Here is a 14,507-nt window from a genome sequence, read left to right as displayed (position 1 = left end):
AAAAATGCTTGGATATACTTCATCCAAAATTTGCACATTTCCCCAGAATGTTAATACAGACCTCCCATGGTGGTCAAGCATAGAAATATTGCAAATGGATGCAGTCCATCTGTGTGGTTTAGTCTGATATGTTTCCAAACAGGCAAAGAAGCATTTAGAAGCTGTAGGTGCTCTGTTTTTCCAAGTGTTTGTGTAATCTTTAGTGTGCTCTTTTCAAACCATGAGAATTACTTTCTCTTCCTGAGAGCTAATAGTAAGGTTTTCAGCAGTGCTCCAGATTTCTTGCCAGTAACAACATAGTCCTCTTGTTTTTATTTAATTTGTCCACTTGTCTTGCTTATCTTTTATTCTGTGGGATAGGTAAGTAAGAACCTGTACCTAAAAACACATTTAGAGTTTGTATCTTAATAGTATTAGAGGCAATGCTAGTTTTATTCAGTGTGGTTTTGTTCAGTTTTTAACCATTGTTGGTGAGCTGATAACTGGCTTTCTTGAATCTTCAGGAGTCTGGATGTTGGAGGGAAATCATTATGTCTGCATTGTAGGTTGGGGGGAGGCTTTCTTCTAGTCCATCTTTGTAAACTCTAAACCCCAAGGAAAGAACAGAAACACCTTGGGAACCTTTTCAGCCTTTCCATAGTCTCTCCAAAGACCTGGATGTAGCAGGAAATGCAATTGGCAGTCCCTCTCCTGTCTGTCAGCAGTCCCTGCAGTTGGAGCTCTCCCTGAGTGGCCGTGCAGAGCAGTCAGTTCCTGTGACAAGTGATTCTCCAGCTGCTCCTTTGCTTTCTTGTACAGAGCTTTCTTTAGCTGAAGAACTTTCCCCTGCTGATGACAGTCGCTTTAGCACTAACAGCCATAAATGTTGCTAATTTATTTGAATGCTACTTGGTGGAGAGATTGCAGGTAAATACCGAAGAAGGTTCTTTTAAATGTGATTGCTAAGCAGTTGGGTAAGACAGGATTTCTTTGTAGGGCAGATTGTGTAATGCAGGATGCAGTTGTGGTTGGCATATTGAGTGCCAACAGCCCCTTCAGGTTCCTGCTTTGAACCCTTAGAGAGTGCCACTTGGGTTTGTCACCTTGGCCACAAACAAGCTGCACTGGTATTTCAGCTTCTGCAGCCAGCAGGTTTATTGCTCTCAAATGATTATATGCTGCAGTTGATCATTCTCATTCAATGTAGCAGCATCCCTTTATCACTGTTGATTTTAACCCATTTCAGCACAGTGTGTTCTAATAATGAAGCTTCCAGGGTGGGCTTCAGCAGTTAGAGCCTAACTCCAAATCCACTGCAGCAATTGCCAGGACTCCTCTGGTTGTGGTGCAGCCCTTGGGCTCCTGTTCCTTCTGACTGGTGCCAGTGTTTGTGACCCCACTGGACAGAGCCCCACTGCTCTGAGGGGCTGCAGCAAAGGCAGGAAGCCCACACAGAGTTAGTCTGCTTTCTGAATTGTTCTGAGGCTAGCTCTGAATATTACATTTACAGACAGTATTTTTCTGGCACCATTCAGAAAAATAGCTTTTCTGCACTTGACAGCATTTATTGGTATTTCACTGTAATTAAGTGGTCGAGGATTTTGGCTACCAAGATGTATTTTTCTTGTGCTTACTTTTAAGATGTCAGCAGTCTTCCATGAAGAATAATTCTTCTTGATGAAATTATTTCAGTTATTCCAAGTTACTGTTGAAGTAGACATAGAACTAAAATGTAGTGACCCTTTTCCCAATACGTTTTGTCTAAGGAGATTTTGCCTTGTATGCTTCTGTTGTTTGCTAACATATGTCAAAAATATGGTATCTGACTATGCCCAAAAAGCTGTGTTGATTTTCTGATGTTTCCCAGTGGGTATGCAATTTTTTTTTTGTCTTTGGGCCAAAAAAACCTTGGAATCTCATGCAGTTTTACTCTTTGTGGCTAATTCAATTAATTCCAGGTTTTCTAGGTTGATGCTATACCCACTGGGAACCAGATTTCTAAAAAGACAATATTTCTAGTAATCTACCAAAATATCTGGCTGTATTTCAAGATGAAATATTTAAATTGTTGTCTGCTGTTAATATTTTGAAGACCAACTCATTGTTGGCATAGTTATATTTGGGGAAATATGTCTCAGTTACATGTTCTGAGCTTCTGAAACAGCTCTGGTGTCTCCCAAAATAAAGTTACTGTAGTACATGAGGAGCAGCTGGTACCAAGCAGTTGTAAGTTCAGCACCACTGCCATGTCCCCTCCATGACTGGCTGGGGATCACACACATTGTGTGTTGGTAACTGCTGTGCTCAGTTGTTTCTTCCCACTTTTCCCCTTTAAAGGGTGACTGTAAGGTTTTTGTGAATTACCTCATCTCTAGCTTTGGTTTATAGCACAGTGCAACCAAAGAAGGTTCACAGAAAGGGGTTTGAGGTGGCTGAATTTTATTTTTTATTAAACTCTCAAGACTTTTCTTTCCCACTTAAATTGCTAAAAAGCTGCTCTCTGTTCAGATAGTCTCTCTTACATAGAAAGAAGTCACTTGCTCCCCACAAGGACCTAAATTTCCTCTTAATTTCCTTTTTAAGGCATTTTCTGTGTCCTGCTCAGTCAATTTGGAAAATCCCAATTTGGGAGTATTTGGTCAGCAGCCTGTAAAAAATTGCCTGATAGGTTAATTGCCTCTTTGCTCTTGCTGGCTGAGCTTTGGCTGTGTTTGGGGTGGTTTTAGGTACAGACTTTGGGTATTTACTACTCTTAGCTTCTGTGTAGCTATGTGCCATTCTATGAAACCCAGAGACTGCACTTGAAGGAAGGGCAGGCATGTTCTGGGCAGAGGAGTAGTTCTTGTTTCCACAGCTTGTGGATGCCATGCTGTAGCAGGGGACTGATGAGACAAGACAGGCCCACATGGTCCACACTGTCTGCTAAGGAATGAGAAATAAATTCAGAAATTCCTCTCATCTGTCCTAGGGGGAAATGTCATTCTCATCTGGGATCTCATGGTCAGTCTGTCCTTGAGTGTGGCAGCAAAATGTATGAGGTAGAGGGCTTCAAAAAAAGGAGGATTATGTAAATTATTGAAATTCTCTCTCTGCTCTTTTGGATGCTGTGACCTGTCTCTAATGAGTTCCTGATGCAGAGGAACTCATGTACTCCCTCCAAAGCATGCCCACAAAGAAACCCTTTGAAGATGGCTGAGAGGGGTCCCACTGAAGCCTCGAGCTGTGATGTCCAGATGCAGGGCACTGCTTTAATTCCCAGCTGCCGTGTTCCACGCCTTTGCAGGCTGTGCTCCAGGGATTCCTGAGTCCCAAGCAATCCCCTGTGCCCATATGTTACAGAGAGCAGGGGCTGGTGTGTGCATCTGAACTGTCCTGGTGCAAAGCAGAACAGCTCTGTGTTCCAGGTACAAAGCTGAGTCACTGTCAAGGGTGTCTTTAGGGGAGGAATAATTTAGGGCCGTTTCAAAATTAAAAGCAGCAGTTTACTGGATTGTTACTCATTAATTACACACACTGCCAATAATTAGGTCTCACTTGCTATCAATATTTTCTCACATTCAGGACAGTTAACTCCTAAAAATCTTACCTTGTTAGCTGTGAAGATCCAGTACCACAAAACTGCTGTCATGTGCAGTGTAGTTTCTGTATAAATATGTCTGTAAACATACCCATGCAAAAATATTCATGATGTCCATTTGTATATAGCTAGGTAATTATATACTTACATATATGTGTATATACACACTCAGCTGTGTGCTTGTGGGTCTGCCAGCAGTCTGCCAGCTTTGCAAGCTGCAAAATGCACAGCTGCAGCTGGCACGGGTCTGAGTTACAGAAGGGGATACAGCTTGCCTTTTGTTAGGAAACTTTTTATGTGCATCAGGCCTCTCCCTGGACTACTTCATGGTGTATTACACTGTTATTATGCAGAAACTTTGGCATGAAATACTAAATTCCATTAGGATAATTTATAGCTCTTTATGGTCTAAACAGTCAAGGAGGGGACAGTGGGGGATTCTGAGATCGTGCCTCTTGCAATGCCATGCTGTAGCAGGGGACTGATGAGACAAGACAGTCTCATTCTGGCCTAGGACTGAAACTGCCAGAGGAAAATGAGCTCTTTCAGGTGTTGCAAGTTCCACAAATAGTTAATTTCTTTTCTTGCATAAAACCTGTAAGCTTGTTACCAGATAAGGTGAATGCTAATATAAGGGGTATATCAAATACCTATAGTCACAAAGCTCTGCTTCATTCATATACATATATATGTAGATACATGTAAATGTATTCCTTAGAAAGCCTTTGGATAGAGTGGCACAGTAAAAAGTTACCAATATAACATTTTATCCCAGAAATAGAGGCCTGAATTAAGGGTCTGTACCATAGTGAAATTAGCTTCAGGATCAGGTTCATTTTCATGTTAGGGTTGCATTGTGTGGATTGTAAGAGTCACAAGTGGTTGGAGTTTCAGAACCTGCTTGTGTTATTCAGCTCAACTTTTGCAGTGAGTGCACAGTACTCTTTTTTTGCAGTAATTCCATTATTCTTTCAGTGTATTTTGGAACACCTCTAATGAAGCTATCTCCATCAGTCACTGAAACAATCTGTTCCATTCTGAATTGCATGTTGGGTGCTGTGACTCAGGCTGCTGCCAGCAGATCCCTTCTATCTCGCATGGTCCTTTAGCCAGCATAGTTGCCTCAGCTTAGATGGGTTTTATTTTTTAATTCTTTATGTACCGTTCTGGGTTGCAGTGACATTAAGAGTAGACATAGTACTTAGCAGTAAAATTGGCTTACTGGAATAGGCAGTATTCTTACCATCTGAAATTCTTAGACACCTTTCAGGAAGAAATTTACAAATGCTTATTTTTTAATCACAGGAAGTGCAAACTATTATTTGATCTCAAAGAGTGTAATTAAATAAAGAAGTACTGAATAAAGACTGTGTGGCTATTAACTAGATTTCTTACCTTTCTCTGCTATTACCTTGCATTTAACAGGTGGCTGTGTTTTTAATCTTTGCAACCATACTTTTCTTTACTTCCACTGAATTTTTGCAACTAGGAAGCTGCTGAAATCCTCTGTAAGCAGCCTGTATATACCCATCACACTGACTTTCATGCTAGGTGATCAGGTTATGGGGGAATAATGAAGGACTTGAGGTACCCACCTCTTGTGTCAAGTCACTCCTGATGCTGCCACCACCTGTGCCTTGGTGTAGGTCTGGGCTGCACACACCTCTGTTTGCTCGCCTGCTGCACATCTGCTTTATTTCAGTGCTCTGCTGTCATGCTAGTTTCATATGGAACTCATCCAGTAGCTTTTTAGGCCTTACTTGACTGTAGTTCAGGTGGGTTTTTGCAAGTTTTCATTCTCTTAGAGTCCTAATTTATGACTAGTAACTTACCCTGATTTTCTTACCTTCAGGAGGAAAACTGTTTTTTCACTCCAGCTTGCCCAAATTTTGTTTCTTTAATGGTCCTATTGTTTGGGCACAGAAGATGTCTGCAGGTGGCTGAATTCCCAAGAGGGTATCCCCCTTTCTCCTGTGTTGAAAGGCCACTGGAGTTAAGCCAGAGCTGTGGCAGGGTTGCAGTGTGTGTGTAGCAGGGCTCTGAAGCTGTGCCACAGAGAGCTTCAGTCACTGCTGTGCTCTCACTTCCATTTCAAAGCTGCCTTTGAAGGAGTAGTTCTTCAGTCTTTGTTCCAGCGGGAGCTCTCCAGCCTTTCCCCACTCTGCTGGCACCACTGGGTGAGTTGCTCAGAGTCTTTGTACATGCAGATAAACACTGAGGGGAAACTTCAGCTGTTTACCACAAATGCTTTTTCTTGAGATAAATTGTAGGTTTGCTAGTTTCTTCCCTTTTTTCCCTGTGTGAAGAACTGTAAAGATTTTGAATTAAATAGGATGTAAATTTTTCTCAGGTCAGTTCTAGGAGGTGGTGCCTGTTCATGGGCAGGTGTGTTTGTTTTGCTAAGGCATCTTCAGGTGAGTGTTGGACACATGGACAGTTTGGCTCTGCAGCCTGTTGGCTTTTCATTGTAAGGTGCTTTGGTGGTGGCTCAAGTGCTGGTGGTCACTTAACACAGCTGAACTGAAAGGTGCAAGCACAGTGGCTCCTGCAAAGCTGAGAATTTGTTTTCCTGATTGTTTTATTGTTCCAAATAACAGGCACATTGTTGCTAACTGAATTCAAGTTAGTGAAGTTCCGTTTTCTGTGTGGAGAGCTGGGCCCTGACAGCTATTAAACTACAAACTGGGTTCATTAGCTGGTTTTGATTGAAGATTAAAAAATCAAGCAAAAACATTAGAGGACTAAGAAGACATGCCTACAAGGAAATATGAAAAGTACTATTTGAAAAACAGAGGAATTAGGAAACACTTGATGAATTTTTAAGCAAATTAGGTTAATTTCAAGAATGTATTTTTGATAGTGTGAAATCTGTAATACTTTAGGGGCTTTGAACATTATGCTTATGAACATATTGGTATTTTCCAAACATCCTCCTTTCTGCACCTTCCCCCTCAGGGAAAGCAGAATTACAGATGCTCATATTGAAATTTGCTTTTAATTTTTGTTGCAGGAGTAACAGAATGGAACACAAAGAAAACAGAAATAAAATGTACAAATAAAACAAACAAACCCCCATAAAAATTTAGTAGTTCTCAGTTGTCTAACATTTGATATTTTAATTTTGCTAGTTTGATTTTGCTTTTGAAAGACTAAAAAAAAAGTAATTTCTTCCTGTTCTCAGTTACATCCACTTCTCTACTATATTTAGGCTGCCTAGAGAAATAAAGCCAAGTACAGGAAATATGCACATTGTTGGTGTAATTCAATCCACTTAATGCAGTATTTCAGAGGGTTGCCTATGAAGTGTTTTGGATGTCAGTTATCCATGGGTAAGAGCTCGTAGAGCTCATATATGCACCAAAATGCTCCTTTTCTTTTATTTTTTTTAAGTCATTGGTTGAGAGCTCAAAACTGAAATAAATCCCAGCAGTCTTGGATTTGAGGGAATTATCCTATCACTTACAGGGAAAGTGAGCAGGAAATAAGGCCTGTTTGATAGCCCAAGTGCATTTTCACACTTCATTAGCAGATTGGTGTGTTTGATGAGGTTTTAGAGCTGCAGTATAGTCTTGTGTTTTAATTGTCTGTGTAAAAGTGCTGTTGCTGCAAAGCCCCATCTGAAATGCTGCTGGAGGAGGGCCCTGAGCTGGTGGTTCTGTACTCAGGGGCAGCCTGGGTTAATCCCCTTGGAATTATTTTGATAGTCTAGAGGCCAAAATCTTTGTTTAACTAGAAACAAAACCATTGATGAAAAGTTCTCATTCAGTAGTGGTTCTTTGATTTTATTTTTTTTTTAAGCAATAAATAGGCACTTGTTCTCCTTAATTATTTTATGTGGCGGCAAATTGAAAATGTACCTTGTATTTTTTCTGTACTATTGTAAATCTTTCCAGTGACCTTTTTGAAGGTGAGACAATTCCAGTGATGTTCTGAAGAGGCACTTTTAAATACCCTGTTTTTCAAATTAAGTGGCAACTACTTGGTGGCTCAAAGACAGTGAAGTTACTGTAATTTGAGAATGAATTTAACTGTCTCCAAGGGCTGTGTGGGTCTCCTCATCAAAGTTAGGGAGGAAGGCATTATTGGGGCACCTTTCCTACTTAATACTAAAGTATTAAGTTGCCAGGTTTTCTGATTCAGAAATCTTGTTGTCTTCAGCTGAAGCTTTGCCTGCCTACAGATTTATTATATACTTCAGGATTTGCCTGCAATGTTCCACATCAGTTGTATTAGTAGTAGTGCTTTTGTGTGTTAGGGATTTGTGAAGTGCACAGTGTGGAACTGTGGAGTGGAGGTGGAACACAAACATTATCAGTGTTTGAAACCAACACGTTGCCAGGGAGAGAGCTCTGGTACCAGTAGTTTGTTATTCATCTTGAAGGTTACACAAGTTGAGTTTTATCCTTTTGCATTTGTTTCTTCTATGTCCTCAGACTCCAAGTGACAGGAAATGAGTTTGGGCTGGGCTTGTTTGAGGTCCTTCTGGGTGTGTGATGGATTTTCCATCTGCATTCCTTCCATGTTCTGTGCTGGGTTTCCTTCAGGTCGGTGTGAAGGGGCGAGGGAGGTGCAGTGCTGCAGGTCACCATGCAGAATAAGGCCCTGGGGCAGCAGAAGAAAATGCCCAGGCCTGCTGGATAAAGCACAGGTTAAAATCCAACAGACTCGAAATGCACAGTTTGTTTGATTCAATCAAACCAGATAAATTGCCCTGGTGAATTCAGGTTACAGTTGTGGGAGTTTCTCAGTTGAAGAATAAGCATCAATCTTCTGCTGGCTACATCTCCATTCAGACTGAAAGCAGATTGGGAAATAGTGGAAGTCTCTTCAGCAGTGGTTCCAGCTTTAAACCAGGTTGTTCATTCTGATTCTCATGGTAAAATTGCCATTGAAATCACCAACAAATTTTTAGAACTGCTTCCCCGGATCCCCTTTCAAAACTTCTTTCTTCTTTGTAGTTCTGTACAACCACCCACAGCTTATGTGTTTACCATGGGCATTTTTATGTGATAAAAACTACAGATGTATTCTCACTTAAAAGTAATTGCACTATTACTGTAATGCTTTTTAGAAAATAAAGTTTTTATCAGTGTCAGGTGTTTTGCCAAAAAGAAAAAAAACTATATGTTCTTTTATGCTCACTGAATTTTGTTTTGTTTTTTTAATAGTGATTCCAGAATTTATTAGTCAAGTAAATATTGCATTGGAGAGCTTAAACAAGAACTCAGTGCATCTGTTTGATGACAACCAGTTTGTTGACATTTCCAAGAAGGTGTATGATACCATTCACAACATCAGGTGCTCCGTCATGATGATTCGGGTAAGTTTGGAATTTGTTCTTTTCACACTGAGGTCTGAGATGGTTGGGGATGTCAGGGCATTTCTGGGAGCATTCAGAGCTGTGTGTGATAAATGCCCCCAGGCTCATGTCCAGGTTGAACTGGCCTGGGAAACTTGGGTTACAGTGAAACGTAACAAGTCTGGAACTGCATTGAGTGCCACATCAGAATGTTGCACAAAAATGCCTTCACTTCTTTAAAAACATGTAGTTATGTTTGGTTGGTAAAGATCTTTGTTCACTTCATTAATTACTAACTTGCAGCTACAAAACCGAATCTTGTAGTTCTTCAGCTTTAACCTGTGGAATGTAGGAGTGAGATTATTTCCAGGTGATTCTGATACTCCCATATCAAGTTCTTTCAGCCTTACACCAGAAGACTCAACCTGATTTCTTTGTCTTAGACAATTGCAATCACTGCCCTTATGTTTGTGTTTTTCCTGAAGTTCAGAAACTGAATCAGAACAGCTTATTTTTAAAATTCAAGCCAGAATTTTTTCAGATGCAGAATTTCCCCCAAATATCTTCATAAGGAATGGTAAACAACTGAGCTGCTATGTCTGCATGTTCAGCAATTTCATTTTAAAATAAGATTAAACGTTAATAGCAATATAGATAGATTTTTCAAAGTAAGTTTGTCTTCTGCACTGACTTTGCAGGTGAGAACATGCTGAGAAACAGATTCCTTTTCTTGTGAATACAAACCCATCACAGCCCAGCCTGACCAGCAGGTCATTGGAGGTGGGTGTGTGCTCTGCTCCATTTTGTGGGACCCTCCTGCAGAGCTCCTCCAGCTCTGGGGTCCCAGCACAGGAAGGAGAGGGAGTTTTGCAGTGGGTCCAGAGGAGGCACAGAAGTGATCAGAGGGATGGAGCACCTCTCCCACGAGGAGCAACTGGGGTTGTTGGGGCTGGAGAAGTCTCTGTGGAGGCCATAACTGCAGCCCTTGGGTACTCACAGGGGCTTATAAATAAGATGAGAGCAGACTTTTTTGTAGGGCCTGTTGTGATAGGGCAAGGGGTAATGATTTTAAACAAAAGAGGAGATATTTAGCTAGGTAAAAGGAAGAAATTCATTGCAATGGGAGTGCCAGTGACACCGGCACAGGTTTCCCAGCGAGGTGTTAGAGGCCCCATCCCTGGAAGCATTCCAGGCCAGGCTGCAGGGGGCTCTGAGCAAAGTGACCTGCTCATTGCAGGGGGTGGGGCAGGGTGGCCTTTAAAGGTCCCTTCCAGCCAGAACCATTCTCATGTGAAGAACATTAGTCTTAACATATTGTAGTGTGTAAGGTAAAGTAGGAATTCAAATGTGCAGAATGATTACAATGTCTCACCCTTACTGCAGTTGTCAGTTAGGAAGCTGTTTGTATGCTGAAGAGAGACCTTGAGACATCCAGCATGTGTCCCATAGCAGGAAGAGTTTGTGAGCTGGATGTAGGTCCAAATTAAACAAACCAGACTGTGGGTGATGCTTGGTTAGGTCTTCAGATCAGCTCCTGTGTCTGTGAGCACAGGCTAAGAAGTTTTCATTAGGACATCTTCTTTTTTTCTAGATAAACTTCATTTAATGCCTGTGTTGCTCATCCCTCCCTTAGTGACTCAGGGGCTCTTGGGTCTTTTAAGATTACAAAGTTGCTTCTGTTCCTTAGTGAGATAAGAGTCTTCTTTGTGTCCAGTTGTTTTAGGCTTGAATTCCATGATCTTAACTGTGTATTTCTTTCTGGAGTTTTGCATTTCTGGGGAATTGGGAAATGCACTGAGGAGTGTTACACAGCTTCAGTCAGTTTCTGTGAAGAGGCAGACTGAGCTCTGCAGGAAGCTGTCTTTCCTTAGAGGGCTCTGCAGGGGTGTATGTGTGTGGACAGTCACTCAGAAGGGGAATGGGAGGGTTGTACCAGCCCAAGGCCCAGGATGTGCCCAGTGGCAGTGCCTGGGCTGTGCACCCATGAAATCCTGAGTCTCTGCCCAGCACCTGAGTGCAGGGGTCACAGAATGGCTTCTCTCAGGCCATCTTCCACTGCTGCCTTGCAAGTCCTCATGAGAGCTCAGGAGAGTTAGAAAAAATTGTTAGGCTGTGAGCTTTCTCCTTAATGAATACCATTGTTCAGCCACAGCCTTGGGAAGGTTTTTTTGAGGTCTGGTGAAATGTTAGTCAGCTACTCCAGCATCCCTTAGAGACAGTGATTGCCAGCACAGAGAGTGCTGAGGAAAGCCTGGCATTCATTTTCTGAGTCAGGATGTGTTTGCATTCCTAGTTAGATCTGTTCCAGACAATGCCAGCTCCCTGGAAGAAGCTTTAGTGGATCTGGGGGTTACTCAGACATGCACTGTTGGTGTAGCAGCCAAGGTGAGGAAATGAAATGTTCTGTTCTGTGCTGCTGGTGCCAGAGAATGGCACCTTGCTGCTTACAGGGCATTGATTGCAAGGCTGAATCAGGGCAAGAACTCGTTGATAAAAATAATTGGGAAATGTAAATGGATGAGGCCACTCATTCACAAGGGGCAATTTTTTAACATGGCAGGAAAAGCAGAAATCCTCCAGATCAGTTTCTCAGGAAGCATTTCAAACATGTAATTACACAGAAAGAATGTTTTTAAAAATAGAGCTCTGAAATGTAAAATGCTGCCCAATACTATTGTTAATGCAAATTACCAGCTGTGAATTTCAATGTCCAAGCTTAACCAAAGATGTGTAAAACATTCATTGCAGTTCTGCAAGGTATGAGGTAGCACTTGAGAGCAGCTCCATGGTGGCAGGTGGGTTGTTCTCCTGAGCTGTAACAGAAATGCCTCTGGAGCATCAGGGTGCTGCTCCCCCTAAGATGCTTTTCACTGCTCACTTGCAAGGACTGCTTGATGCAGAGGCAGCTGTCAATGAGAAATAACTAGACAGTTGATCCAGGGCATATCCCCAGTTCTCAGTCATTTTTGGACTCCTAACAATCCCATTTTTGTTGTGTTTTGGAGATTTTTGTGGGCTTGATCTTGCACAGGAGCATTTGTACATTATCTGGATAACATTTTAATCAGGATATTGATGTTACAGAAATAGATTAGATTAAATAGTACAATTAAAGGCCATTCTTCCATGTGAAATATGTAGAAAAGTCAAAGGAAACAGGTTGGTGGTTTTTGAGACAATACGCATTAAATGCTGCAGAATGTTAAGGTTAATGGTAGAACTTTCAAAAAAACTTTTGTATGAAGGTGGTTTTAGTTGAAAAATACGAGACAGCTGGATTGAAATAACAGCTAACAATATCCCACTAGGGTATAAACTAGTGGAAAGGAATGACTTAAAAAGAATAATAACTGCTGGTAACTAGAGCACTAATAGTCATCCTAACAGTTATACCAAGAACACTGGAAACAAAGTCACCAAGTCAAGAGTTTCACAGAATTCTTTGTTCTTTTTGAAGGATAAACAAGTGAGCAGCTGTTCAGGTTTTACAGAGACAAAGAAGAGGGCAAAGGGTTCATATACTCTATTCAAGATACTTTTACTATTCTTATGTTCATGGAAGCAATGACTGAGGAACCCAAGTTCTCTAATTTTTTGAGAAGTGGAGAGTGTCTTGAAATTGCTGTTCTTTACCATTAAAGCATTTATTTAAAATCCTTTCTGCTGAGTGGCTGTTCTCTGTGCTGTTTCTCTCAGAATTCTGGCATGGAGACCATGGGTTCCCTCGAGAGTTTATGGTGTTAGGCTGTTTGTTCCTTGCTTTCCCTGCACCATCATGTATGGGATATCCATCCCCCAGCCTCCCTGAAAACTGAAGCAAAGCATTCATTTTTCTTTTCTGTCTTACCTAGGTACTTTTATTCAACTAGACCCTCCCTGCACCTCCAATCAATTCCTAATATTCCTGGTTCTTTAGCCAACAGTCTTTTACTCTGTGTTTTCATTTCCTTTGGAAAGTCAAACTCAGTTTAGGTACACATTCAAGGCTGTGCAGCATAAATGCTTCTTCCTGTGTTTTGGCTTTCTCAAAATACCCTTGGATGGGTTCCCTTTTTAACTTCTTTAGTTGGTTGCAAATCTGGCATGGTTTTTCATTCTGTTTTAAAGAAATGTAAGAATTCATCCTCAACAGAGCTTGAGCTCTTCAGTGCACTCGATTTCTCTCAGTAAGAGACATCACAGCAGAATTCATTATCTTACACCCAGCAGAGTTACAGGAAGCTTTAGAGATGGACCTCTAGGACAGGAAGGTAGCAAGTGGTGAAAACCTTTCAGCCAGTTAGTGAGTGTCTAGTTAAATTCTACCATGCCTTTTACTAAAGACAGAATTATCCTACACCTGCAGGGTTTTCTGCCTGTTTTTACTTCTGTGAAGTCCAAGTGAGTTAGATCCTGTCCAGTGTAGGCAATAACAGGCATGAATTGAACTTCTGTTTAAAAGTAAAGAAAACAAAGCAAAACAGAAAAACGTATGAGAAAGGCAGACATTTACTGCAGTCCTATTGTTTGTTTTTCCAAAAGGGCCTTGAGACCTCATGGAGCAGACAGACAGGGAACTGTTCTTACAGCCTTGTTAAACTTCATTGTTGGTCTGAAATACAGAAGCGATGCTAATCCATTACAAGCTCATATTGAGAAGTTTGATAAAAATCTTTTTCTTCATCTTTTTCTATCCTTCACCAAGTGCACAAGAGGGAGAACCTTTGCAGCAGTATTTAGCCAATTGGTCCTGCACCTCTCAGCACTTTCTGGTGGTTTCTGACCTAAGCAGGACAGGACCTTTCCTTCTTCAGCTCCTTGGCAGCTTCAGTCCTGTCACCCAAGGATTGATATATCTGGGTGTAGTGTGACTGCATGTGATGTCTTTAAAAAAGAGTGCAGAACAAATGCCTGTTGTCTGTCAGGGCTAGTGGCACACCTCCTCCTTTTTCAGGTTGTTCTCCTGAGTCCCATAAATAGAGAATGTCAGCTTGTGCTGAAGAACCCAAATAAGAAGTGAGTTAGAAGTGTTTAGTGCTGCAATCAGCTGCTCACACCTGCAGGTAAAACCTTCTGACAGCTGCCTGTCCCTGCCATGTTATTTGCTTTTTAACATCTCAAGTCACGCTCACCAATCTTGAAGTACCATTATGGGAAAAATTAAAGCATTATCCCACATAGGTTACATTTCATATCTTTCACCTACATACATATTTTCACCTACATACATATTTCATACCTTTCACCTACATACATATTTTCTAAAAATGTCTGTGTTCTTTACAGTATACCTGGGAAGCCTTCTCATAATGTACAATACTTGTTATCATTTATATCAGTATTAGCATCATAGAGTCAGTCATTATTATTGTGACTCTGCCTTGCAGATATCTTACCAAAATGCTCTGTACTGAACAGTTTTGGGACACAGCATACATTTCAATTCAATATGCAGACATTTTCAAAAATGCTAATCTCCATTTAGTACCAGGGGAGTTTGTCTTCCTAAATAAATGAAGCAAATCCCTCTTTTCTGGCAAACAGCTATACATATCAATTTGCTTCTATTTCATGTTTATGTACGACATAGCAAACTCTCTAAGGTCTCAGTTTCATTAGTTTAGGGCATTTAATATCCTCAGCAAATCAGATGACTTCTGGTTCTCAGTGTGA

The 14,507-nt window shown here is 41.1% G+C and overlaps 1 protein-coding gene across 2 annotated transcripts in view; it reads left to right on the top strand.

The window, feature by feature from the left end:
* The window catches only part of CTNNA3 (catenin alpha 3), a 422,479-nt gene that overhangs the window by 328,865 nt on the left and 79,107 nt on the right, over nucleotides 1-14,507 (top strand). For both annotated transcript variants that reach the window (XM_018920823.3, XM_018920822.3), the window contains one exon: nucleotides 8,725-8,876. In XM_018920823.3, the coding sequence (XP_018776368.3) occupies nucleotides 8,725-8,876 (152 nt within the window). The remainder of the gene's footprint in view (nucleotides 1-8,724; nucleotides 8,877-14,507) is intronic.

Source organism: Serinus canaria, chromosome 6 (assembly GCF_022539315.1).
Source record: "Serinus canaria isolate serCan28SL12 chromosome 6, serCan2020, whole genome shotgun sequence".
Classification (NCBI taxonomy): domain Eukaryota; kingdom Metazoa; phylum Chordata; class Aves; order Passeriformes; family Fringillidae; genus Serinus; species Serinus canaria.
Note: the sequence above shows the minus strand (reverse complement) of the source record. Positions and strands in the feature narration are given on the sequence as shown.